Consider the following 26980-nt stretch of genomic DNA (forward strand, 5'->3'; position numbering starts at 1 on the left):
GCTGCCTCTTGCGTTTCCTAACCTGACATCTGGTTTAAAAAAATTTTTGTTTAGCAGTTAAAACAAGAAGAAGAAAAAAAAAAAAACCCAGACATGATACTAATTTTAATTGCCATTAAAGTTAATTTCCATTAAAATTGAAAGTTTAATAAGAGCACCAAAAATTATGCTAAAAAAGAGGACTAAAAATTAGATATTAAGAAGATATATAAAACAAAATACCATTATTTTTACATTTCAAATAAATCATAAAGTACAAAATCATAAAATGTCAATATATACAAGGAAAGCATTAACAGTCCTTTCAGTGACTTAACCATATAAAGAGGTATTTAAAGTGCTACAGTCTGAGGCATTATATTTAAAAGTTTAATGAGCATCTGATTCCAACATAATCTCACAGTACAGTTTTGTTTTGTTTTGTTTCAAGTAAGCTACAAACTGGTTAGGAATGTTGAAAATGTATTTATCAATTAAGGAGTAATAAACTTGCTGGGGCGCCTGGGTGGCTCGTTGGTTAAGCGTCCGACTTCGGCTCAGGTCATGATCTCACAGTCCGTGAGTTCGAGCCCCGCGTCAGGCTCTGTGCTGACAGCTCGGAGCCTGGAGCCTGTTTCAGATTCTGTGTCTACCTCTCTCTCTGCTCCTCCCCTGTTCATGCTCTGTCTCTCTCTGTCTCAAAAATAAATAAACGTTAAAAAAAATAAAATAAAAAAAAATAAAAAAATAAACTTGCTAATGTGACATTATTAGTGCAATTCAAAAACATATAAAATTCCAGATCAGAGACAAATTGTCCTGTTCAAAGTGCGTTAACCACACATGCATCGTCTCATCAAAAATCTACACAACAACCACTCCATTTGCTCACAATTCCGGGGCATTTAGTTAATTAGTTTTTCTTTTTTAGTTGATAAAAATCCTCAAGGCACCTAGAGATTTGCCTGCCTTTCACCTATCTGTATTGAAAACGCAGAGTAGACTCTCACGGGATCAAGTGGTGCAGTACAGAGAAGTGGTTCAGAAAGAACTCTCTGGTCCTAGGGACTGGTAGGTTTGAAATGAACAAGGTTACTTTCTAGCTATGTACCTTAACTTCTCCGACTTTCAGCTCTATCACCTACAAAATAACATCTTCTTAACAGAGTTTCTTTAAGAATTATGTAAGCATGCCAGTAAAGCATGAAGTAAGTATGGGGCCAGCATGAGGAAAGGTTCCAAACTGTGGTTGTTCATATTCTTATCATGATTGCTTCTATATAAGGAGCACTATGGAAGAATCAAGGAAAGGGCTGGTCATTCTTTGGAGCATATCCTCAATGGGGGAACTACCTGGCATACTAGGCAGGATTATTCCTCATTGTACAGGTCTGCTCAGACATTTAGCATCCTGGCCACATGGCAAGGCCAATAGCACCCTCATCATTGTGACACCCAAACATGCACTTATACATTTCCAAACATGCCCTGGAAGGAGTCATTACCTTTTTTGAGAACTGCTATTCTAGAGGGACCATCTTTATTAAGAAGCAATGTAGTTCTTGGGGCACCTGGGTGGCTCAGTTGGTTAAGTGACCGACTCTTGGTTTCAGCTCAGGTCACGATCTTGTGGTTCATGAGATCGAGTTCCGCATCGGGCTCTGTGCTGACGGCACCAAGCCTACTTGGGATTCTCTCTCTCCCTCTCTCTACTCCCCGCCCCCCCCCCCCGCCACTAGTGAGCGTGTGTACACACACTCTCTCTCTCAAAAATAAAGTTAAAAAAAAAAAAAGAATGACTCTTTGTCTTTGAGAGTACTCAAAGATGAGACATATTAAGCCTAGTGGAAGAGAGAACACAAAAGGGATGTTCAGCACAGTTTGAATCTTTCCCTGATGAATCCCAGTATCAAAATGCCCAAGCTCACTATTCAGGGCTCAAGTCAAAAGGCAGAGCTACATCTCTGCAAGTAGCTGAGCAGAAAGGAGCTCTGCCTTGAAGCCACCTCTTCAGCCAGGCTCACAGTTTCTAAAGTTGAAATAGAAGGTAGACGTACGGGGCACTGGGTGGCGCCCAACTCTTGATTTCAGCTCCAGTCGTGATCTTGAGGTTCACGGGATCAGGCTGCACACTGACGCCTGCTTGGGATTCTCTCTTCTTCTCTCTCTGCCCCTCCCCCGCTCACGCGAGCACATGCAACGCATCCTCTCTCTCTCAAAATACATAAACTTAAAAAAAAGAAGGTAGACATATAAATTCAAACAATAACCTTTCCGCTACACACTGGACAAGGGCACTTGAGTCCATGTCTACAAAACGTAAAAACTACATCGCAAACAAAAAAGATAACAGTAACAGAACAAGCCCTTACACCAAACCGACATAAGATCTGTTCAGAGAAAAGCTCTAACTCATCATTGCCTAAACCCACATCCTTCTCTGACAAAATATTCAAGTCTGAACACTACTTTCGTGTTGTCACAGGTCTTAAACGGGCAGAACTTCCTTCTACTTCTGAATTTGTTCTCCAGAAACTAACAGTGTTTTGGTGAGGTCAGAAAAGAAAAGATACGGGGTCTTTGCCCTTCTTTAGTGCTGAAACATAGAGAAGGAGAATTTTCTTAACCTCATTTTACACACAGAATGACTGAGGCACTGAAAGATGAGAAGCAATGTTCATTGGTGGGAGCTCCAATAAACTCCATAAACTCCAGATCTCTTCTTCCTGATCCAGCACTTTGGTCCCCATTCCGTAAGTCACAGACGCACATTACTAAAATGACAGACACATCCTGTTGAAGAATCAAGCTCCACCCTCTTTCCGGTCTCCCTCTCATCTGAGCCTGACCCGGACCCACTGCGTTGCTGGGTCTGCTGTCAACTGCAGAGGAAGAATCTGCTCAGAAGGAGATGTATTTACACCCTCTTCTTGGGCACGTTCTTTATCTCTTTGAAATGATTATATTAAATGGATGTGGGGCTAAAGTTAGACCATATCTTCCAGTCAGGATGGGCTTCTTAGAATCCTTCGGTAAAGCAAATGTGAAACTCTGCATTAGGCTCACAAACATCAGAAATAATTCCATCTTTGCCAGCTGTTCTCCCATACACACGCGCTTCCCTAAAAATGAGAAAAGAAAGTTGACACTATAAACATCACCCTATTTCCTATCTCAAGAAGGGCAATTGGCAATGGTATATGAAATATCTCAATTAAGTGTTTTAAATGCAGATATGGAGAGTTTTAAAACAAAATGGTCATATATACCTCATGGCCTCCCAAAGTATACGCTGGTCCGAATTTCTACACACTAAGTTCACATTTTAACTCCTACTCATGAAAACTTATCCTCATTCGAGACAGGAACTAGAGACAGATCTAGGCAACCCTGTCTCCTCCATACCTTCTTATGGCTTTCCTTTGGTCTTAACTGGAAGATTAAAGAGAGAATGAGTCAGAAGACAATGTTTGGAGCATTCCTTTCTATAGACAGAACCCTACATGTGCTCATACAGGTTTCTAAAAGAGGGACTGGTGAGATTAGCAAACCCAGCCTCTCAGCCACCAGCACAGCAGAAGGTCACAAGTTGCTCTTAACTCCAACAATTTCCTGGGATTCAAACAATCACTTGGGCAGCTCAGAAAGGAAGATTTCTAGTCATATCTCAGGATTTAAAACCAACTGCTTTCATTTTGTTTTTAAAATCTGAAATAAATGCAGGGGGCTGCATTTAATCTCAATTATTTACCTCTTCTCTTATGTTTGCTTGTCAAGATGGAAATGTTTTTAAAACAGTTTTAGCATGAAATAATAAAAGATTCTTTTAGTCTTCCCTCTTCAATTATGCCATTTAGAAAATAAAAGTTTAACTGACCTATCCCAAAAGGAATAAATGTTTCTTTTTTAATAAGTTGTCCCTGATCATCCAGAAATCGATTAGGGTAGAAATCATCCGGTTTCTCCCAAATGGCTGGGTCTCTGTGTACTGACCACAAGTTGGGTAATATCATTGTGCCTTTAGGAATGGTATATCCTTGGAGCACTAAAACAAACAAAAAAACCAGTGTCATTCAACTAATAGTTCGCGGTAAACATCACTATCTGAAAAAAAAAAAAAAAAAAAATCCGGTTACATATCTAGCTACTTAATTTGTGGAGACTAAACACTGAGGTACTTGAGGGTTGGGACAAGATGCTATCAACACCATCTCAGGACCCCAGCCTGAGATGAGGCACAGGAACTGCTTTAATAGACACAGAGTTAATGAATCAAATCAAACCATTAAAACATTGTAATTAAGAGAAAACACTGAAACAGAAATCATAGGACATTCCAGGTAAACTTCCCAAAGAATTACAAATTCCTAATATAGTTGACCCTTAAGCCATGTGGGGGTTAGGGGCACTGAGCCCCTGCATAGGTAAAAATCTGCATATAACTTTTGATTCCCCAAAACTTAACTCATAATAGCCTACCGTTGACTGAAGCCTTACCAATAACATAGGTGATTAACAAATATTTTTGTATTATTTACTGTATTTTTTTTTTTTCAATGTTTTTTTTTTATTTATTTTTGGGACAGAGAGAGACAGAGCATGAACGGGGGAGGGGCAGAGAGAGAGGGAGACACAGAATCGGAAACAGGCTCCAGGCTCCGAGCCATCAGCCCAGAGCCTGACGCGGGGCTCGAACTCACAGACCGCGAGATCGTGACCTGGCTGAAGTCGGACGCTTAACCGACTGCGCCACCCAGGCGCCCCTATTTACTGTATTTTTATAATAAATAAAGTAAGCTAGAAAAAAGAAAATGTTAGTAAAAAAATCACAAGAGAGGGGTGCCTGTCTGACTCAGTCAGTAGAGCATATGACTCTTGATCTCAGGGTTGTGACTTCGAATCTCACATTGGGTAGAGATATTACTTAAAAATAAAAGTCCTTAAAATAAAAAATTAAAAAATAAAAACTTTGCTTTAAAACAAAAATCATAAAATACATTTACAGTATTGCACTGTAAAAAATTGGCCTATAAAAGGACCCATGCGGTTCAAACCTCATGAGTCAACTGTATTTTATGGTAGTAAATGATAAAATAATTAGTATATATATATATTTTATGCATTCAAGATATACCTAACTTTTTCTTAATTTCTTCCATATTTCTAGGCTATGCAGTTCATTCATGAATTTTTTCAAACTACTGCAAAACTCTAAAACTTTTCCCAATACATTTATTGAGAAAAGTCCATGTGTAAGTGGACCCACTGTAGTTCAAATCCATGTTGTCCAAGGGTCAACTGTACACGGAAGTCAACACTGCTTTTACCACTGACAAGTTCATGTGCACCTTAAACAACACCCAAGATACTGCACACACAGTGCATCTAACTAGCACAAGAAAAACCATGAAGTGATCCAATGTCATTTATAAGTTCTTGCCTCTTACAACTGTCTTATAACCATAGTTAAGCTCATTACATCATGGGCTATCTCCAGAGGAGGGAAGTTCCTTGTTCTGAGGAATTTTACATAAAGTCTGAGTGCTTACATGTCAAAGACATGACCACAAATGGACACATTTCAATGTAGGTGTGAAGTTGACACAGGTGCCTTTAGAATCAGATGGGCTCTTCTAATTCTTTAATATTTATGCTTCAGTTGTAGAACTCTAAGAGGTAAGGTAGGATAATTCCCAGTTAAAATGCTTAATTTCATTTTAGGTTAGCTCTTCTGACCTCCAAGAAGACTGAGAGGTGCCTTTGTTAATTCTGGAGTTTTTTCTGCCAATACAGCCATCTTAAATGGCAGCGTAATTTGTCTGACAATGTAAGTGTGCATGCTCTGAAGTCTAGAGAGCTATTTATAAAACAAGCTGTGCTGGAATACCAGGATGTGAATAATGGACAACTGAGGGCTGAAGCATCCACTGGACATTTAATTATCCACAATACAACGTTACACCCTCAGGAGAATCAAGCTGGGCAATGGTCATCACGCCCTCACCTAAACTTCTTTGGACTGGAAGGCTGGGATTCCCTCAAGGGCATTCAAAGGAGAAAGACACTGGACTTGCCTGTTTTCTCTGAGGTCATATGAGGAATGGCAAGTGGCACCACCACAGTCAGCCTCTGCACCTCCATGATGGTGGCTTCTGTGTAGGGCATCTGGGCCTTGTCAGTGAGGGAAGGGACTCTGTCAGCACCAATGACCCTTTCAATTTCTTCCTGAACCTTTTCTATTAAAAAGAATTAAAAAAGGAAAGAATAACAAAGAATAAACCATAAGATAAGCCAGAAGAGTTGAGACTGCCTTCTCATGCATACTTCCCATATGTGTGTCATACACACAAGCGATAAGTTGGCAGTTTGGACCTGACTCAGCCTCAGAGCATAAAGCATTGGTCATATATTCCAAGTAGAGGCAGTTAGTCCCAGGGACCCTGTACCACCCTGTGACTTTGAAGGATAGCAGAACAGATAGAAGGGTAAAGGAGAAAGCATTCTGGATTCAGGAGTACTCTCAATCATTCTTTCATATGGACACTTGTTTTGACTCTCTAAGCTTGTATGTGACAATGTGAGTTATCCCAACAGGGCCCCCAGTGATCCCTGCCCCTTGGTGTTCGCGTCCTTGTACAGTCCCCCTCCACTCTGTACTAGGTTGATCTGTGTGACCAACAGAGTAAAGGAGAAGTGACACCATGTCAGTTCTGAGCTTAGGTTATAAAAAACACTGTGGCTCCTGTCTTGATACTTGTTCTCTCTTGGGTCACTCATTCTGGGGGAAGGCAGCTGCCAAGTCAAGCAGCCTTGTGGAAAAGTCCAAGCGGTGAGGCCTGCAGCCAATAGTCAAGGGCATGAGTCATCTTGGAAGTGGATCCTTCAGTCTCAGTCAGTCCTGCAGATGACTGCAGCTTCAGCCAACATCTTGACTATAACTTCATGAGGAATCCTAAGCCAGACCAGCCAGGCTAAGCTGCTCCTGGATTCCTGATCCTCAGAAACTATGTAAGATAGTAAAATGGTGGTTGTTTTTAGATGCTAAATGTTGGGATAACTTGTTACTCAATAGTGAACAATAATGCAGAAGGCATAATCTCATTTACAGTACACAAAAAATGGCCCCTCAAAGATGTCCACACCCTAACCCCCTGGAACCTATGAATATGCTCCTTTATGTGGCAAAAAAGACCTCATGGCTGTGATCAGATTAAGGGCCTTGAGTAGGGAGGATTACCCTGGATTTTCTGGGTGTGCACTAATTACTTGGGTTTTAAAATTGGAGAACTTTCCCCAGTTGAGTTTAACGTTAGAGGGAGATGTGACTAAAAGAAAATGATCACAGTGCTTCAACATCGCTGGGTCTGAAGATGGACAAGCAGGGCCAGGAGCCAAGGCAGCTGGAAATGGATTCTCCTCTAGAGTCTCCAGAAAGGAAGGCAGCCTTGCCAACATCTTCATTTTAGCCCAATGAGACCCAGAAGTTTAAGATAACAAACTTGTGTTGATTTAAGTCACTAAGTTTGTGGTTGTTATAGAAGCAGTAGAAAAGTAATATATACTGTCCTCTTTTGTATTTTTCCATTATGAACTGCCAGACACTCTGTGAAAGTCACAGAACTTCTCTGGGTCTTCGTTCTCCAGTTTCAAAACAAGATGACTGGGTTCAGACAATCATTATGATTCCCTTCAGCTCTGAATTGTCCTTCTTCTCTAAAATTCTTCCTCTCTATATATTTCACACAGAATCAGACCTGTAGAGATTTAAAGCAGGGGCAAGCAAGTATGACATTAGTCCCACTGGGAGTTTTTCTGTTAATACCTTACCAACTCCCTATGAGGTTCAAGGATTTCCATTTTGTTTCCCAGCCTGAAGACATTGCTCAGAGCTAGAAGCTACAGCATCACCAAAGTTGCTGATACTGATTTAAATAGTCTGGCTTTGGGGAGCCTGGGTGGCTCAGTCAGTTAAGCATCCGACTTTGGCTCAGGTCATGATCTCTTGGGTCATGAGTTTGAGCCCCGTGTCAGGTTCCGTGCTGACAGCTCAGAGCCTGGAGCCCGCTTCGGGTTCTCTCTTCCTCTCTCTCTGCCCCTCCTCTGCTCCCTCTCTGTCTCTCAAAAATAAACAAACATGAAAAAAAAATTAAATAGCCTGGCTTTGCCTGAATAAAGGAGACATCTGTTAATTACCTTGTATGTCAGGGTTCAGTGACATATAAAGAAGGCACCAAAGCAAGGAGTTAGTTGTGGTATCAGTTCCAGCAATGAAGAGATCCCCAATGATATAAAATAAATAATCTTCATTAAAGCTACTATTGCTATTATTTTTTCTCTCCTCGTCCACGTGGAGAAGGTACATGTCTATGAAATCCTGAGGATTCTCCACATCCAGAGACTCTCGATGGTCTTTGATGATTTTTTTAAGGAAAGTGGTAATATCCTTTTCAATCTGTCTTAATTCTTTAAATGGTCCAAAGGGAAGATAATAAAGCCAGGAGCATATGTTGACCAGGAGGAGCTGGGTGTTGAGACAGATTTCTAACGCTCGTGACATAAGATTGAGCATTTTCTTAAACTCACTATTGGTATAATCAAAACGCTGGCCAAAGCACAGGGAGCAAATGATGTTAGAGACAGCATTGTTGAGAATGGGGAAAGGGTTGAAGGGGTCTTCTCCATGCTTCTGCATTTCCTCTTTTATATATTTAAACTCCTCAATAATCTTGGGTTCCAAGCTAAGTTTTCCCAAGCCAAAATGACGAAGAGTTGAATGAGAGAACTTCCTCTGTTGTCTCCAGACTGGACCATAATGTGCAAATACAATCCCTGCAAAAGGACACCAAGAAAATGTAAGAGAGAGCGATGCCTGATAACACTTAAAAGGACTTACAATGAAGTGTGTCCTGTATTTGTCAAGTCACGTGTGCAAAGTTCATCTACATACAGGTAGAGATCGCCAGCCAAGAAGAATGATTAGCGAAATTATCAAGATAGCATATGTTTCTAATAATAAAAATCCTATACAATATAGCTTATAGATAGGAACCCCCAGTGAAATGAAAAGCAATGAATTTCAATTTTTATAGTGTAAATTTCTTTTTATTTATTTTAGTCTTAAATTTTTTTTTAATTTATTTAAATTCAAGTTAGTTAACATATAGCGTAGTATTGGTTTCAGGAGTAGAACTCAGTGATTTATCACTTACATACAACACCCAGTGCTCATCCCAGCAAGTGCCCTCCTTAATGGCCATCACCCATTTAACCCATCCCCCCACCTACCCCCCCAGCAGTTTGTTCTACGTATTTTATTTATTCATTCATTATTATTTAATTTACATCCAAGTTAGTTAACATATAGTGTGATAATTATTTCAGGAATAGAATTTAGTGATTCACCACTTACATGTAACACCCAGTGCTCATCTCAACAAATGTCCCCCTTAATGCCCCTTTGCCCATTTAGCCCATCCCCCCACCCCAAATCCCTCCAGCACTCCTCAGTTTTGTTTTCTGTATTTAAGAGTCTCTTATGGTTTGTCTCCCTCCCTGTTTTTAACTTATTTTTGTTTCCCTTCCTTTATGTTCATCTGTTTTGTATCTTAAATTCCACATGAGTGAAGTCATATATTTGTTTTTCTCTGACTTATTTCGCTTAGCATAATACCTTCTAGTTCCATCCACATTGCTGCAAATGGCAAGATTTCATTCTTTTTGATCACTTAGTAATATTCCATTGTATACATAAACCACATCTTTTTTTATCCATTCATCAGTCGATGGACATCTGGGCTCTTTCCATACTTTGCTATTGTCAATAGCACCGCTATAAACATTGGGGTGCATGTGCCCCTTCGAATCAGCACTCCTGTACCTTTAGATAAATACCTAGTAGTGCAATTCTTGGGTCACAGGGTAGTTCTATTTTTAATATTTTGAGGAACCTCCATACTGTTTTCCAGAGTGGCTGCACCAGTTGGCATTCTTATCAGCAGTGCAAAAGGGTTCCTCTTTCTTTAGCGTAAATTTCTGAATCTTATGTTTCATAAGAGTAAATCCAGGCTTAAAAAATATTTCAGGCTGGGGGCGTCTGGGTGGCTTAGTCGGTTAAGCATCTGGCTCAGGTCATGATCTCGTAGTTTGTGGGCTCAATCCCTGCATGGGGCTCTGTGCTGACAGCTCAGAGCCTGGAGCCTGCTTCAGATTCTGTCTCCCCCACTTGTACCCTGTCTGTCTCTCTCAAAACTAAACAAATATTAAAAAAAAAAATTTCAGGCTGGATATACCCATATTCTAAAGATTCTGAATAGAAGGAGGCAGGGACAATACCTGATTGTGCTGACTATTAAAATCCCAGCGTCTGGCATCATTCTGAGTATACAGGAGGAGCTTGTCAAATATTAGCCAAATAAATCAACAGTCCCACTGGACTATAACATTCACCATCAGTTTGCAACCGAATAGCTGGCAGGTAATCTAAAATGTCTGTTGTCAGCAACAGCCCTAATTTAAAAACATCTGAACTCAAAAGTCGTCCACAACTCTACCTCATTTGATTCTCACTTATGTTATACATCTCCCACCATCAAACCCAACAGAATTGTTCCCAGATGTATCAATTTGTTTTCAAATATTCCTTATTTCCTGTCCCCTCTTTCACCCTTTTATTTTCCATGGTGCCCTTTATTGTTCCAGCTGGTTCTCCTTCTTTGCCATTTTTAATCTACTTCATTTCTGCTATCTTTGAGTATCACTTATTTAACAAATATTTCTGAATATTGAGTCAGTGCCAGGGACCGGGATGCTGTGAATCCAGCTGAGGATGAAATACAGACCTTTCTCTGTGGTTAAATCTTATCACAATATTTAATACCTTTACAAAATGCCTCTCAATGTAAACATCTGTGTGGTCAAATGAATCAGGCGATTTATCAGCTCTGCTTTTATCCTTGGACTCTGCCACACATCTGCTCAAATCTGCTGCTTCTAGGCCTTCTATTCAGGTGTGTGATGACCTCTGTGGGGCATCATTAAGGAATTATTTTAGATTCTCCTGTGCTGAACCCATTTCCAGGATTCTACTTCTTCCTCTTTCTTGTTTCCTTCCCTTCTTTTGCTAAAGCAAAAATGCATGGGCAGCAAATTTCGAAAGATTTTTTTAGAAAATGTGTTTATTCTACCTTTTCTACTTCCTCAGAATTTTGAAGACATTGCTAAGAGTGGTTTGGTAAGTCATAAAACACGTACTTTGTCAATATGACTAGATTTGCCAAATTACTCTCCAAAGTGCTTAGAGCACATTGTCTTAATTACCGTTACTTTATAAGACAGAAATAGACTTCACAGTGAGTCTTAACATCTAATAGGGAAGTCCCCCCTCCTTATTCTCTTTCAACATTGCTTTTTAAATTATTCTTGGCTCTTCACTCTTTTATAAAACTTTAGAGTCAGCTTGTCAAACTCTATTTAAAAAAACTTTGAGGTTTTCATTGGAATTGCATTTAATTTATAGATTTGAAACTGTCTTCCTTCTGATAATTGAAACTGCTTGCAATAAAAAATAAATCCAATTTTGGTTATACAGTGTTTTTATGTTTTTTTTTAATCGATGGATTTGGTTTCTTGTATGTTTTCTTAAATTCATATTCAGAAATGAAATGGCCAATAAATTTCTTTTTTCTCGTAACGTACTTGTCTGGATATACTGGCCTTCTAAACTAATCCAGGGTATATTCTTTTTCTCTGGAAGAATTTGTGTAAAATTATGTTCCTTCTTTTTTCTTTTGAGTTTATGCTTTTATTCTTTTCCAGATACATAAAGTTGGCCATCTAACTTATTACTTTTCAGACTTTTACCCTAATACATAACTTAGGGAGCTACATTTGCCTTTGGGTACCGCATTAGCTGCAGTCCACAAGTACTGTTTGCAAGTATTTTCATTATAATCTTAAGTTAAAATTTTTTTCTATTATGATTTTTTGCCACCTAAATTAATTTGTCTTCTACTGATTTTTGACGTTAATGAGGCTTGCTTTTTAGCCTAGTATGTGATCTATTTTAATACAATTTCCAATTAAATTCAGAGAATTTTTATAGACTCAATTGTGGGGTACAGGGTGGTTCTCTATATGTCCAATACAAAAAAACCTGATAACCATTGGAATCAAATGGTACATTTGTACAAAGGTACAAAATCAAATTTTGTATCCTTAGCAAATTTGATCTTCCTGCTCTGTTATTCAAATGCTTATGTTAAAATATTTTGCTATAATGGTACATTTATTGATTTCTCTTTGCAGTTCTGTAAGTTTTGCTATAGAATTTTGCAATGTAGCTGCTTATATCTGTTAACTTATCTTTGCTGTCAGATATCTATATATGCTAGAGAACACTGTTAGGTATATGCAAGTTCCAAGTTATTATATCTTCCTCTTCCTGTTCTCATCATGTAATTCACTAATTCTTAATAATAAAGTTTGACTTAAAGTATATATTGTCAAAGTATATATTTTCTTTTAAAAATATTTTTTTAATGTTTATTTATTTTTGAGAGACAGAGTGTGAGTGGGGGAGGGGCAGAGAGAGAGGGAGACACAGAATCTGAAGCAGGCTCCAAGCTCTGAACTGTCAGCACAGAGCCCGAGGCAGGGCTCGAACTCACGAACCTCGAGATCATGACCTGAGCTGAAGTCAGATGCTTAACCGACTGAGCCACCCAGGTATCCCAACAGCTTTTCTTTTTAAAGTATTATCTTGGTATAACATTTTCCTTTCTTTCACTTTGAATTTTAACGTACACTTATGTTTGGGGTATTTCTCTTTTTGGAGGGAGGGTATGTCTCTTTTAAAATAACATACATTTGGGGACACCTGGGTGGCTCAGTCAGTTGAGCGTCCAACTTCTGCTCGGGTCATGATCTTGCAGTTCATGAGTTCAAGCCCCACGTTGGGCTCTTTGCTGACAGCTCAGAGCCTGGAGCTTTGGATTCTGTGTCTCCCTCTCTCTCTGCCCCTTTCCTGCTCACATTCTGTCTCTCAAAAATGAATAACTGTTAAAAAAAATTAAAATAACATACATTTTAATTTTTAAAAAATCCATTCTAGCAATCTATCCTTTAGCCAATTTAGTTCATTTATACTTAATATAATTATGAATTTATTTCTAATACATTATTTTGAACTTTACCTGGCTGTATCTATTCTTTTTTCTCCTTCCTTTCTTGCCTTCTTTTGCATTAGAGAAACAAAGTGAATACTCACCCTTAAATTTTTAATACAGTTACTTAAAGTCCAGAATAATGATCAGCAAGCTTTAGCCCACAGGTCAAATCCAGCCTGCTGTCTCTTTTTATATGGCCAGTCAGCAAAGATGAATTTTTGCATTTTTAAATGGTTGGGGAAAAAAACAAAACACCATTTCATGATATATGAAAAAAATATGAAATTCAAATTTCAGGGTTTATAAATAAAGGCTACTAGAACACAGGAGTTAACGAGCCACTATAATTCATTCACATATAGTCTATGGCTGCTTTTGTACTAAAATGGCAGGGTACTTGCAACAGGGATTGGAAGTAGCAGAGAACACCTTCTCTGCCAGAGTCCAGGCCAAGACAGACAATTTTCCTTATTTTCTTTTGCTAGTGGCCAGGTTTGTTGGGTGTTCCTTGTCAAACTCAATCTCACACTCAAAGGGAAGCTCTTCAAGAGTCTTCTGTCTACAGCAACTTTTCATCTTGTGTGATGCAAGATCATAGATCTCTGCCCTCACTCCACCCACTTCGCATCCCTGGCCAAGAAGTCATTTAAACCCAAGATTGTTCAGGGCACCTACTTTCTGTTTTTTGGCACCTACTTTCTGTTTTGTTGTTTTTTTTTTAATTTTTTTTTTCAACGTTTTTTATTTATTTTTGGGACAGAGAGAGACAGAGCATGAACGGGGGAGGGGCAGAGAGAGAGGGAGACACAGAATCGGAAACAGGCTCCAGGCTCCGAGCCATCAGCCCAGAGCCTGACGCGGGGCTCGAACTCACGGACCGCGAGATCGTGACCTGGCTGAAGTCGGACGCTTAACCGACTGCGCCACCCAGGCGCCCCTACTTTCTGTTTTTTGAAGGGGTGGGTATGGTGAAAAGGGACAGTCTAACTATATTTTGTATGCATTTCAAACAATCACTGTTCCAGCCCACTGGCTCATACCCATCTCCTGTTACCACTGGTATCTCCAATTCCTGAGACTTTCTGGGGTTCTGCAGGATAAACTGTCTCACACTCCACTAGTACCTGCCCCCAGTGTAGACCAATTAGGGATGGTCATCCTCCACTCTATGAAGTCATTTGCCAATCCGATGTCTACTTTTTGTCTTCCAATGTTGTGACACAGAACATTGTAGATCCATTTCATCCTGGATGGAGTGTGTGCTTCTGTTAAAAGTCCCTCTGGTTTGAGATGGCAAACCAACACATGAAAAAATGCTCAACATCACTCATCATCAGGGAAATACAAATCAAAGCCACAATGACATACCACCTCACACCTGTCAGAATGGCTAACATTAACAACTCAGGCAACAACAGATGTTGGTGAGGATGTGGAGAAAGAGGATCTCTTTGTACTGCTGGTGGGAATGCAAACTGGTGCAGCCACTCTGGAAAACAGTATGGAGATTCCTCAAAATATTAAAAACAGAACTACCCCCTGACCCAGCAATTGTACTACTAGGTATTTACCCAAAGGATACAGATGTGCTGTTTTGAAGGGACACATGCTCCCCAGTGTTTATAGCAGCACTATTAACAATAGCTAAAGTATGGAAAGAGCCCAAATGTCCATTGATGGATGAGTGGACAAGAAGATGTGGTATATATATACAATGGAGTATTACTCGGCAATCAAAAAGAATGAAATCTTGCCATTTGCAACTATGTGGATAAAACTGGAGGGTATTATGCTAAGTGAAATTAGTCAGAGAAAGACAAATATCTATGACTTCACTCATATGAGGACTTTAAGACACAGAACAGATGAACACAAGGGAAGGGAAGCAAAAATAATATAAAAACAGGGAGGGGGACAAAACATAAGACTCTTAAATTTGGAGAACAAAGGGTTACTGGAGAGGTTGAGGGAGGGTTGATGGGCTAATTGGATATGGGGCATTAAGGAATCTACTCCTGAAATCATTGTTGTACTATATGCTAACTAATTTGGATGTAAATTTAAAAAATAAATTAAATTTTAAAAAGTCCCTCTGGTTTGGTCTGTGATTATCAAGACAAAAAAGAAGTGGAAATGTCTTAACCATTCCTGAAACTAGAATACTCCCTTTAATAAAGCCCCGTAAACTATTTCCTAGGCAACCACAGCTTAGTCACTCTTCCTGCATTTAGCCATGGCCAACTCTTGCTGCTTTCAGCATTCAGAGGCTAAGCATTGTTAGGCCCCCTTCTTTTTCCTTAGAAAGATCGTCTTTCACTCTAATTTCAGGATTTGATACTAATTTTAACTGTCGTCTAATTTAAGATATAACATACGACATCTCTGCTTTGCTCTATTTCTTAAGGAACTTTATTTTTCTGTTATTAGGTTCTCAGTCTTTGTGATCTACTCACCATCTTTTAAACTACACATATATATTTTAGAAATATTTTATCTAGTAAAACACCCCTTTACTATCAGCTTTTCCAAAATTTATTCAGAGTCCCCTATATACAAGTTACTTAGGGCATATTGATTTAAAAGAGCCATCGTCTCTCTTTTTAAGATGTTAGTCGTTATGGGAACTTAACCAACAATCCAATATACTGTTGTATGTTAGATTGTATTGAAGTTACATATTGTATTGAATGCTGTATGTTGGATTGTACTTTGGCTGCATAGTTGGAATGTACAGTATTGAATGTTTTATGTTGGACTGTATTGAATGTTGGATTGTTGGGATGCACTGATTCAATGTTGTATGTTAGAGGTGTACTGAAGTTGCAGTGTAGACAAAGGAAGGAGTGCCGTGTCAGCTGAGGAAAGGCAGCACTTCTCAGAAGAAAGGACACCTGAACTGATGCTGCATTTGTAAATAAAGATGTGAATAGGGGTGCCTGGGTGGCTCAGTCGGTTAAGCATCTGACTTCAGCTCCGGTCATGATCTCACGGTTTGTGAGTTTGAGTCCCGAATCAGGTTCTCTGCTTGTCAGCGCAGAGCCTGCTTCAGATGCTCTGTCTCCCTCTCTCTCTGCCCCTCCCCAGCTCATGTGCACACATGCGCACTCTCTCTCTCAAAAATAAATTTTAAAAAAATTAAGAAAATTAAAGATGTGTATGAAGGTACATTTTCGAAAAACAACTTGAGCAAAGTTAAAGAGGCTGTTTCAAGAAGGGCTAAATTTTTTTTTTTTTTCTTTCTCAAGTTAGCTAACATACAGTGTAGTCTTGGCTTTAGGAGTAGATTGCAGTGATTCATCACTTACGTATAACACCCAGTGTTCAGCCCAACAAGTGAAGAAGGGCTAAATTATCTTTAGAGGGAAATCAGGTTTAGATAAGGCAAGGAAATGGAGAGAACCTTCTCAGAAGAGGCTAATGTTTGAAGACTGGGATATGTGACAACAGGTTGACAGGTGTGAAGTGCAAGACAAAAGAGGTGACCAAAGAGACTGCCTGAGAATGCTAGAATGAGAGGCATGGACAGAATTAATGGCCCAAGGCTTTGAACTTTACAAAACACTCATGTTTTGGAGCCAGAATGGCTTATGGTCCTAGGAGCGTCTGAAAGAGGTTCAGGCACATCCTACAGTTGTTAACATCTCCATTCTTAGCCCTGAAAAGCAATGGTATCTGTGGATGTGTACAAAGACTTCACTTCAAGGAGGATAATAACACTAAAAAATAAAAATGCCTCCAAAGCAAAAATCAGGACTCTTGGGTGGGAATGACAAAAATATATCCTTAAGTAGGTTTGGCAAAGAGGCCGATTAGGCTGCGCAACCAAAAACAAACAAACAAACAAACAAAACAAACCAGGAAGAGCTAGGGGGTCATCACCTCAGAGAAGACTAAATGCCACACATCTCTTTCTCACTGCACCTATTTTCAAATGCTTTCTGCCTGACTTCACTTTTTCCCATTGCAAACTAGCTTTTCCAAGCATCAGGAGCTATCTTCAGATGCCTAATCTCCCATTTTCCCCACCAGAGAGAAAAGGCCTCTATTCTTCAGATCTCACTTAAAAAAAATGCTGGGGGAGGATTCAAATGCTTCAGTCAGGTATCCCCTGGTGATACCAATTTGGAACACCTTAAGTTTATTTTGTGACTTGAGGTTTCCAGACCATGCCATGAACATAAATTCTTAAGTTTGGTGCCCAGCCTACAAACTAGCCACTGGTACAGAGGTAAAATATTCTGATCAAGTCACCTTTGATCAGGGTTCTAATCCTTGCCTAATCACTGCTGTCAGAGAAGGGAATTCATATAAAGACATGGCATCTCACGTTCCAACCACAGTTAGTGAGTACAAGTGAGTGGCGAGGACGAAGAGCTCCTCAAAAGGGAGTCTTCTACAGAGGAACAGGTGCCACACAGTTGAAACAAAAATCCACTTCAAACCAAACACAGCATAAGCTAAACCAACTGTGATAGATTCTCACAAAGGAATGTTGTACAGCTCTTAGGATCTTTGCAGGAGAATAATTAATAATGCAGAAACATGTTCAGAAAATTGACAAAAACAATTTTAAACAATTCTGAAAACAATTTTAAAGGGTGTGAATACAATTCCATTTTAAAGAAGCAAATACACTGTTTAAAAATGCATGCACATTTTTGCTTTTAATTCCCTTGCCTTTGGGGATGTGTCAAGTAAGAAATTGCTGCGGCTGAGGTCAGAGAGGTTTTTTCCTGCTTTCTCCTCTAGGGTTTTGATGGTTTCCTGTCTCACATTCAGGTCCTTTATCCATTTTGAGTTTATTTTCGTGAATGTTGTAAGAAAGTGGTCTAGTTTCATCCTTCTGCATGTTGCTGTCCAGTTCTCCCAGCCCATTTGTTAAAGAGACTGTCGTTTTTCCATTGGATATTCTTTCCTGCTTTGTCAAAGATTAGTTGGCCACACTTTTGTGGGTCTAATTCTGGGGTTTCTATTCTATTCCATTGGTCTATGTGTCTGTTTTTGTGCCTATACCATGCTGTCCTGATGATTACAGCTTTGTAGTAGAGGCTAAAGTCTGGGATTGTGATGCCTCCCGCTTTGGTCGTCTTCTTCAAAATTACTTTGGCTCTTCGGGGTCTTTTGTGGTTCCATTCAAATTTTAGGATTATGTTCTAGCTTCGAGAAGAATGCTGGTGCAATTTTGATTGGGATTGCATTGAATGTGTAGATAGCTTTGGGTAGTATTGACATTTTAACAATATTTATTCTTCCAATCCATGAGCATGGAATGTTTTTCCATTTCTTTGTATCTCCTTCAATTTCCTTCATAAGCTTTCTATAGTTTCCAGCATACAGATCTTTTACATCTTTGGTCAGGTTTACTCCTAGGTATTTTATGCTTCTTGGTACAATTGTGAGTGGGATCAGTTTCTTTGTCTTTCTGTTGCTTCATTATTAGTGTATAAGAATGCAACTGATTTCTGTATATTGATTTTGTATCCTGCAACTTTGCTAAATTCATGTATCAGTTCTAGCAGGCTTTTGGTGGAGTCTATCGAGTTTTCCACGTATAGTATCATGCCATCTGCAAAAAGTGAAACCTTGACTTCATCTTTGCCAATTTTGATGCCTTTGATTTCCTTTTGTTGTCTGTTTGCTGATGCTAGCACTTCCAACACTATGTTAAACAACAGCGGTGAGAGTGGACATCCCTGTCGTGTTCCTGATCTCAGGGGGAAAGCTCTCAGTATTTCCCCATTGAGGATGATATTAGCTGTGGGCTTTTCATAAATGGCTTTTATGATGTTTAAATATGTCCCTTCTATCCCGACTTTCTTGAGGGTTTTTATTAAGAAAGGATGCTGAATTTAGTCAAATGCTTTTTCTGCATCGATTGACAGGATCATATGGTTCTTATCTTTTCTTTTATTAATGTGATGTATCACATTGATTTGCTAATGTTGAACCAACCCTGCAGCTCAGGAATGAATCCCACTTGATCATGGTGAATAATTCTTTTTATATGCTGTTGAATTCGATTTGCTAGTATCTTATTGAGAATTTTTGCATCCATATTCATCAGGGATATTGGCCTGTAGTTCTCTTTTTTTGCTGGGTCTCTGTCTGGTTTAGGAATCAAAGTAATACTGGCTTCATAGAATGAGTCTGGAAGTCTTCCTTCCCTTTCTATTTTTTGGAACAGCTTGAGAAGGATAGGTATTATCTCTGCTTTAAATGTCTGGTAGAATTCCCCAGGGAAGCCATCTGGTCCTGGACTCTTCTTTGTTGAAGATTTTTGATAACTGATTCAATTTCTTCACTGGTTTTGGGTCTGTTCAAGTTTTCTATCTCTTCCTGTTTGAGTTTTGGAAGTGTGTGGGTGCTTAGCAATTTGCCCATTTCTTCCAGGTTGTCCAATTTGTTGGCATATAATTTTTCATAGTATTCCCTGATAATTGCTTGTATTTCTGAGGGGTTGGTTGTAATAATTCCATTTTCATTCATGATTTTATTTGGGTCATCTCCCTTTTCTTTTTGACAAGCCTGGCTAGAGGTTTATCAATTTTGTTTATTTTTTCAAAAAAACAACTCTTGGTTTCATTGATCTGCTCTACAGTCTTTTTTAGATTCTATATTGTTTATTTCTGCTCTGATCTTTATTATTTCTCTTCTTCTGCTGGGTTTGGGGTGTCTTTGTGTTCTGCTTCTATTTCCTTTAGGTGTGCTGTTAGATTTCGTATTTGGGATTTTTCTTGTTTCTTGAGATAGGCCTGGATTGCAATGTATTTTCCTCTCAGGACTGCCTTCGCTGCATCCCAAAGCATTTGGATTATTGTACTTTCATCTTCATTTGTTTCCATATTTTTTATAAATTTCTTCTCTAATTGCCTGGTTGACTCATTCATTCTTTAGTAGGGCTAAAGACAAAGGCAGTACATAAAAATACCAATAATGGCTATCTCAGAATAACAATGATCTCAAATGGCTTTCAATTCTTTTTGTAAAGAATTGAAAGGAATTCTTTTTTTTTTCCTCTTCCACATGTTTTACAATAATAAAAATAAAGTAAAAGTACTTAAATACATTAAATTTGATGCAATTTACATCCATCACATATAAGTTTTCTTCCTCCTGACATAGAGAAGGTGCTATCTACCCAGTGATTACATTTGCCCTTTCCTTCCACGGAGTCATAGAAGTGTTCCTTTTACTGGGAATTCAGGCCCTCTTGCTACGAGTACATAACTATTTCAAATACCTATTTTACTGCACTTACTACAAGATTTGGTTATCCTGTTTTTCTTATTTTAGTTTAGTTTAGTTTTGAGAAAGAGAGACAACGCACATAAGCAGGGAAGGGACAGAGGGAGAGGGAGAGAAAGAATCTTAAGTAGGCTCCACGCCCAGAGCAGACGACCCTGAGATCATGACCCAAGCCAAAATCAAGAGTCAGACATTCAACCGACCAACCCAGCCACCCAGGCTCCCCTACTCATTCATTTTTTTTTTTTAATTTTTTTTTAACATTTATTTATTTTTGAGACAGAGAGAGACAGAGCATGAACGGGGGAGGGGCAGAGAGAGAGGGAGACACAGAATCGGAAGCAGGCTCCAGGCTCTGAGCCATCAGCCCAGAGCCCGACACGGGGCTCGAACTCACGGACCGCGAGATCATGACCTGAGCTGAAGTCGGACGCTTAACCGACTGAGCCACCCAGGCGCCCCCTCATTCATTTTTAAATTCCCCAGATGAACTTTCATTTTCTATCTTCATCTCCTAATTTCATTTTGCATCTTGCTCCCCTTTAAAGTAGTCAGTACTGACTGATCTATACTCTGCTCTTAAATTTCTTCCAAATTTCCTTTTATGTTCCATTTTTTTATGGCTCTGCAATTTGCTTTCACTCTTGCTCCAAGTTTCTAGCAATCTCTTAAAATTAGAAATAATGTAATTTCTGGGGCGCCTGGGTGGCTCAGTCAGCTGAGCGTCAGACTCTCAATTTCAGCTCAGGCCATGATCCCAGGGTCATGGGTTCAAGCCCTGATTTGGACTCTGAGCCAAGCATGGGGCCTGCTTAGGATTCTTTTTCTCTCCTCTGCTCCTTGCCCCTGCTCATGCTGTCTCTAAAATTAAAAAAAAAAAAAAAAAAAAAAAAAAAGATCTAATTTCTATCAACAGAGAAATAGATAAATCAACTAATAACAGCTGGAATAGAAATGGTACTTTAAATATATGACATATATAAGTTTTTAAAAAACATACCAAATAAAACTATGTATTGTTTATGAATGTGAAGCAAATCTGAATGGTAGATAAAGAAATTTATATGCTCTCTGAACTTTATATTTGAAATATTTTATAATAAAAATGTGATGTACACAAACCTTTTAGAAGAAATAGACCACACTTAGGGTAAAGCACTTTTGGTAGCCTTGACTCTGACTTTGTAGCTTTATTTTGTATTCCTGCTCAGGAAAGAATCAGGTAGACTGATGAGAATGATGGGCATAGCTAATGTAAAATACCTTTATGGCATATCTAGCTTACTAGAGTTTTTATTGGCTTAAAAAGAACATCACCTTGCCCAAGCATATTTTGAAAAATTCAAATATAATAACTTCCCCACATTCTAGAACTTTTTGGCAATGTGTTAAGTATTTCCAGCCTGTCTCTGCACATCACTGTTTATAAAACATTCCTTTCTCTGCTAGTCTCACCAACTTTAGCACCAATGTTCTTTAAAAATCTTTTAAATTATGTTTTAAATTTTTTGAGGGAGAGAGCATGTGTGTGCAAGTGTGTGAGTGGAGGAAGGGCAGAGGGAGAGGAAAAGGGAATCCCAAGCAGGCTCCACGGCCAGTGCAGAGCCAGACCCAGGGCTTGATCTTACCACCATGAGTTGGATACTCAACTGACTGAACCACCCAGGTGACCCTAAAAATATCTTGTACTAAATATTTAATAATGCTATTGACCTCTAATTCCTAATACTGTTTCTCTTTCTCCTATACACATTTCTCTTCTAGACAATTTCACATTTTCTAATTCTGCCATTGGAAACAGTAGCCAAACAGCGTGAACACTCCTCAAGTAGTGCTGAGCTGCTCAGCCTCTAGCTCTCATGGCCTCTCCTTCAGGCTGATAACTTCAGGCTATCCATTTCTCGATTTGTGACATCTACTCAGAATTTGTCTGGTCCCTCATCCTTTGATGGGCATCTTGAAATAAACTCACATTCTCCCCTTTTATTCTTCACCTTTGAACAATTTCCATTAAAAAAATTCCTCAGCTGTCTCCATTTTCCTATTCAGATGACCTGTTCTCTACTCTAAGTTAGCCCCACAAGCATCTCCTTTGTGACCTATGGTTCTTCCTTTACCTTCTCTTGTCAACTGCCTCCACCACAGCAACTTTTCTCAGCTCACAGCACACTGCCCAACACACACCCATTACAATACCCAGCATCACCTAAAGAACCATAACTGTCTCTTGGGAGAATGAATGCTTTGATTGAGATGCTGAAACACCCAGTTACCCCAGGCTCCCAGGCCTTTCCTACATAAAGATCTAATAATAAGCTGTGATTCAACTAATACTTAGAAACTATCTTATTATAGGGGCAGCGAGGTGGCTCAGTTAGTGAAGCGTTGGCTCAGGTCATGATCTCAAGGTCCTGAGATTGATCCCAAGTCAAGATCCATGCTGAGCATGGAGCCTGCTTAAGATTTTTTCCCTCCCCCTCATTCTGCCCCTCCCCCACATACACATGCTCATGCACACGTGCACTCGCACTCTCTCTCCCTCAAAATAAAAAAGAAAATGCCTTATTACAGATTTTTGAGCAAACCATATATCCACCAAGAAGGACCTTAAAGAAGAAAATCTAATTCACACCTTAAAAATATCTAGAGGAAAAGACAGACATGCAAGAAAATTACAGTATAATGTGTTACGTGCATCAACAGATGTTTGTATGCATAGATTCATTCATTTTTTGATTACCTATTCTGTGCCAACCAGTGGGGATACAGTGGGTAACAACATGAACCAAACCTTTGCCCTCACAGAGTTTATATTCCATTGGTAGGTGGGGCTGGTAATAGGCTAAATATTTTCAAAGTGTTTAATGAGTGAAATATGAAAGAGATAAAATAAGTTGTGATATTGAGCAGTGTCTAAAATAGGACTGAAAGGTGACAATTAGCCTGAGAGAGGATAAGGAGTCAGTCATATGAAAAGTTATTCTAGGCCCAAGGACAATAAACCCAGTAGACTGAGGCAGTCACAAGCTTGCCAGGAATCTGCTTAATTTTTCTAGAGCAGGTTGAAATGTATGAGTCAAGGCAGAATGGAGAGAGAGAGAAAGTGAGAAAGGCAGGCAGGGCCCAGATTCTTCCAGGCACAGTAGGTCCAGGATGGAGTTGGAGGCAACTGGTTTCAGCTGGGGAGCAACATGGTTTGATTCATGGTTTTTTTTGTTTTTTGTTTTTTTAAGTTTATTTATTTATTTTCAGAGTGAGAGAGAGGAGAGATAGAGAGTGCAAATGGGGGAGTGGCAGAGAGAGAGGAAGAGAAAGAGAATCCCAAGCAGGCTCTGCACTGCCAGCCCATAGCCCAATGTGGGGCTTAAGCCCTTGAACCCTGAGATCATGATCTAAGATGAAGTCAGAAGCTCAACATCTGAGCCACCCAGGCACCTGTGATTCTTGGTTTTTAAAAGAGATCCCTTTGGCTGATGTGTAGATAAAAAACTCGATGGGACACCTGGGTGGCTCAGTCAAACGTCTGACTTTGGCTCAGGTCATGATCATGCGGTTCGTGGGTTCGAGCTTCATGTCAGGCTCTGTGCTGGCAGCTCAGAGCCTGGAGCCTGCTTCGGATTCTGTGTCTCCCTTACTCTGTCCCTTCCCTGCTCACACACACACACACACACACGCTCTCTCTCAAAATAAATAAACATTAAAAAAATTAAATAAATAAAATAAAATAAAATAAAACTGGAGTAGAAGCAAGCAGGCTAGGGAAGTGGCTTCAAGTATCAAATGAAAATGATGGTACCTGGCATGAAGGTGCTGACAATGGAGATGGAAACAAGTGGATGGATATAGAACTGTCTCTGCAGAATTGACAAGACCTGCTGACTGACTGGCAGGGGGTGGGAGGGGGAGGGGTTTCAGCCCAAACAGTGGTGTCATAGAGAAAGGGTAGCTCCCCTCTCCCTGGTAGAGAGGTATGTTGGGGAACACATTCTCAAAGAGGTGACATTTAAGCAGGTTTGAGAAACAGAAAATAGCAAAGATGATGTGGGAAGATTGGAACCTTGTTCATTGCTGGTGGGAATGTAAAATGGTGCAGACGCTGTGGAAAACAGTAGGGTAGTTACTCAAAAAATGAAATACAGAATTGCCATATTATCAAGCAATTCCACCTCTGGGTAACTACTCAGAAGAATTGAAAGGAAGGACTTGAATGGATATTTGTATATGTACCGTGTTCATAGCAGCATTTTTCATAATAGTGAAATGGCAGAAGTATCCAAGCATCCATCAGGGGATAAACAAAATGTGTTATATACATTCCACTGAATAGTATTCAGACTTAAAAAGGCAAGCAATTCTCACACATGCTACAACATTGAAAAAGCTTAAAACATGGGGCTAAGTGAAAGTGTCAGTTACAAAAGAATAAATATTAGATGATACCAATCATATCAAGTACCTAGAATAGTCACATCCATAGAGTCGGAAAATAGAACAGTGGTTGCCAGGGGCTAGAAAGAGGAAGGAGGGTTTTTTCTATTTTTTGTTTTAAATTTTAAATTTTAAATTTTAAGTACTCTCTACACCCAACGTGGGGCTCAAACCTACAACCCCAGGATCAAGAGTCACATGCTCTACGAACTGAGCCATCCAGGTGCCTGCCTCAAGGAGGTTTTTTTTTTAAAGTTTGTTTAATGGTACAGTTTCAGTTTTGCAAGATGAAAAGTATTCTGGAGATAGTGGTAATGGTTTCATAACAACGTGAATGACCTAATGTCACTGAACTTAAAAATGGTTAAGATGGCAAATTTTATGTTATGTGTATTTCACCACGATGTGTTTAAAAAGAGAGAAAAGAAGAGAAAACAGGAGTTTTCCAGGCAGCCATGAGGCTGGAAGAGAATTCTAGGTAGAAGCAGCAGCATGTGTGACGGTGTGGAGACGGTGGCTTACGAACTGTGACATGTTCTTCAGTGGGACATTTAAAATATTATGATCATCACTGCTATTCATTAAAATCCTGAGGGAAAACTCTGGCTTAATCAGACTCTTAAAAGCCTGAATCTTTTTATGTCGCAGTCCACATTCTCCTAGATGTCAGTTTTGTGGTAAAGACACGCTTCCAGGCCCAAGATTGCAAAATTCTGTAGCCCCAGTTTTGCTAAGGGCAGTGAAAAAAGTACTTGTGCAAAGAAACTGGTTCCAAAAGGGAGCTAACTTGGAGAGGGAGTGACAAAAAGCTTCCAGAAGGAAAGACTGATGAAAGGCAATTAAATTAACATATGAACTCAGACAAAAAAGTCTGGGACCTATGCCAGCCAGTAAGACAAAGGGTAAGACTGATAAACAAAGGAGGTGGGAGGATTGGGTTAGGAGAGAGTAAATGTGGATAGTATGTTTCCCAACCATCAAAACTGCCCAACTTGGACTTCCATAAGCAGAAATCACAGAGGTTACAAACCCAGTAAACTAGGTTTGCCAATAGGCTCCTAACACGTTTTCTGGACTTTCTATCTTATGGGGAACTATCTTCTTAAACGCTTTCATTCAGAACACAGAAGGTGTAATGAATATCCCTGCCTCCATCTAACACAGCCAAAGTTTCCCCCTGGGGACACAGCCTTGAGAATGAGGCCTTGTTCTGGAAAGGACAGACAGGAAAGATAGAGCCTGGCTTTCACACGTCTCCACCCGCGCCCCCATCCCCATTTCCCTTCCTCAACTTTCCAGTGGGTTTCCCACTTCTTATCTTGGAATAAGAACGAGTCCCTCATCCATCACAGCTCGATACGATCTTAAAGGCACCAGGAAAAGGAGGCGTTGCCGCCACCCTCCTACTTTGGGGCTGCCTGCGGTGAGCCGGGCTGGGTGCGCGCGGCTGCAAAGGGCACAGGAACCACAGCCCGGTGCACCTGGCGCCCCATGCGCCGCATCGCGCGTTCACACGGCCCGCGACCCTCAAGGCTCCGGCGGCCGAGAAGCGGCTCACCCTTCTCCTTGGTTACGAGGGAGACGAGCGGCACCCGCGGGCGGTCGCTGAAGATCTCGGCCTGTTGCACCAGCGCCTCGCGCACGCTTTGGAAGTCGCTGAGGACCACCACCAGGTAGTGGCCGATGAAAAAGCTGAAGACGTTGCCGTATACGCGGGCCAGGTCGGCCAGGTACAACTGCGGGCCCAGGGCCGAGGGCTCCACTCCTGCGGCCCTCGCCCGGCGCTGCAGCCAGCTCTTCCGTCGGAGGAACGGTGGCAGCAGCACGAAGCCGAAATTGCCCACCACGGGCCAGGGCGTGGGTCCGGGGGGGATGCCCCGCGCCCGGTGCCGCCACAGCCAGCTCCAGCCGAGGAGCGCCGCGAGGCCGAGCAGCAGCAGCAGCGCGCCGCCGATGGAGTCCAGCCGCAGCAGCCCGGGAGGCGCGTGCAGCAGGCGCAGAGGCCAGGGCGAGACCTCGGCCGGGGGCTGCGGCTGCCCGGGGGAGGCCATGGCCTGCGCGCCGGCGTCCCCAGCCTCGACTGCACCGGCTCACCCGAGGCTGACCCCGGGGAGAGCGCAAGCAGACACCAGCCGGAGACGCCGCCTGCGGAAGACTAACTCCAC

The 26980-nt window shown here is 40.5% G+C and overlaps 1 protein-coding gene across 2 annotated transcripts; it reads right to left on the reverse strand.

The window, feature by feature from the left end:
• Window positions 1-90: 90 nt before the first annotated feature.
• CYP2U1 (cytochrome P450 family 2 subfamily U member 1) lies at window positions 91-26980 on the reverse strand. Of its 2 annotated transcripts, XM_019416808.2 has the most exons (6): window positions 26374-26980; window positions 8173-8808; window positions 6054-6215; window positions 3857-4024; window positions 3385-3411; window positions 2992-3101 (listed from the first exon to the last, which is right to left on the reverse strand). In XM_019416808.2, the coding sequence occupies exons 1-5, from the start codon at window positions 26864-26866 to the stop codon at window positions 3389-3391; spliced, it is 1482 nt and encodes a 493-aa protein (XP_019272353.1). In that variant the 5' UTR covers window positions 26867-26980; the 3' UTR covers window positions 2992-3101; window positions 3385-3388. The 2 variants fall into 2 exon arrangements, with proteins under 2 accessions (XP_019272345.1, XP_019272353.1); XM_019416800.2 differs by lacking the exon at window positions 3385-3411 and having other exon boundaries at window positions 91-3101; window positions 26374-26975.

Source organism: Panthera pardus, unplaced genomic scaffold, assembly GCF_024362965.1.
Source record: "Panthera pardus isolate Hobbes unplaced genomic scaffold, ASM2436296v1 HiC_scaffold_13, whole genome shotgun sequence".
Taxonomy (NCBI): domain Eukaryota; kingdom Metazoa; phylum Chordata; class Mammalia; order Carnivora; family Felidae; genus Panthera; species Panthera pardus.

Coding starts and splice junctions, on each gene's coding strand:
- CYP2U1 (XM_019416800.2), bottom strand. CDS start 26,866: ATGGCCTCCCCCGGGCAGCCGCAGCCCCCGGCCGAGGTCTCGCCCTGG. Junction 4,025..6,053: donor TATGACCTCAGAGAAAACAG/GCAAGTCCAGTG, acceptor TGTTTGTTTTAG/TGCTCCAAGGATATACCATT. Junction 3,102..3,856: donor ATTTATTCCTTTTGGGATAG/GTCAGTTAAACT, acceptor TCTCATTTTTAG/GGAAGCGCGTGTGTATGGGA.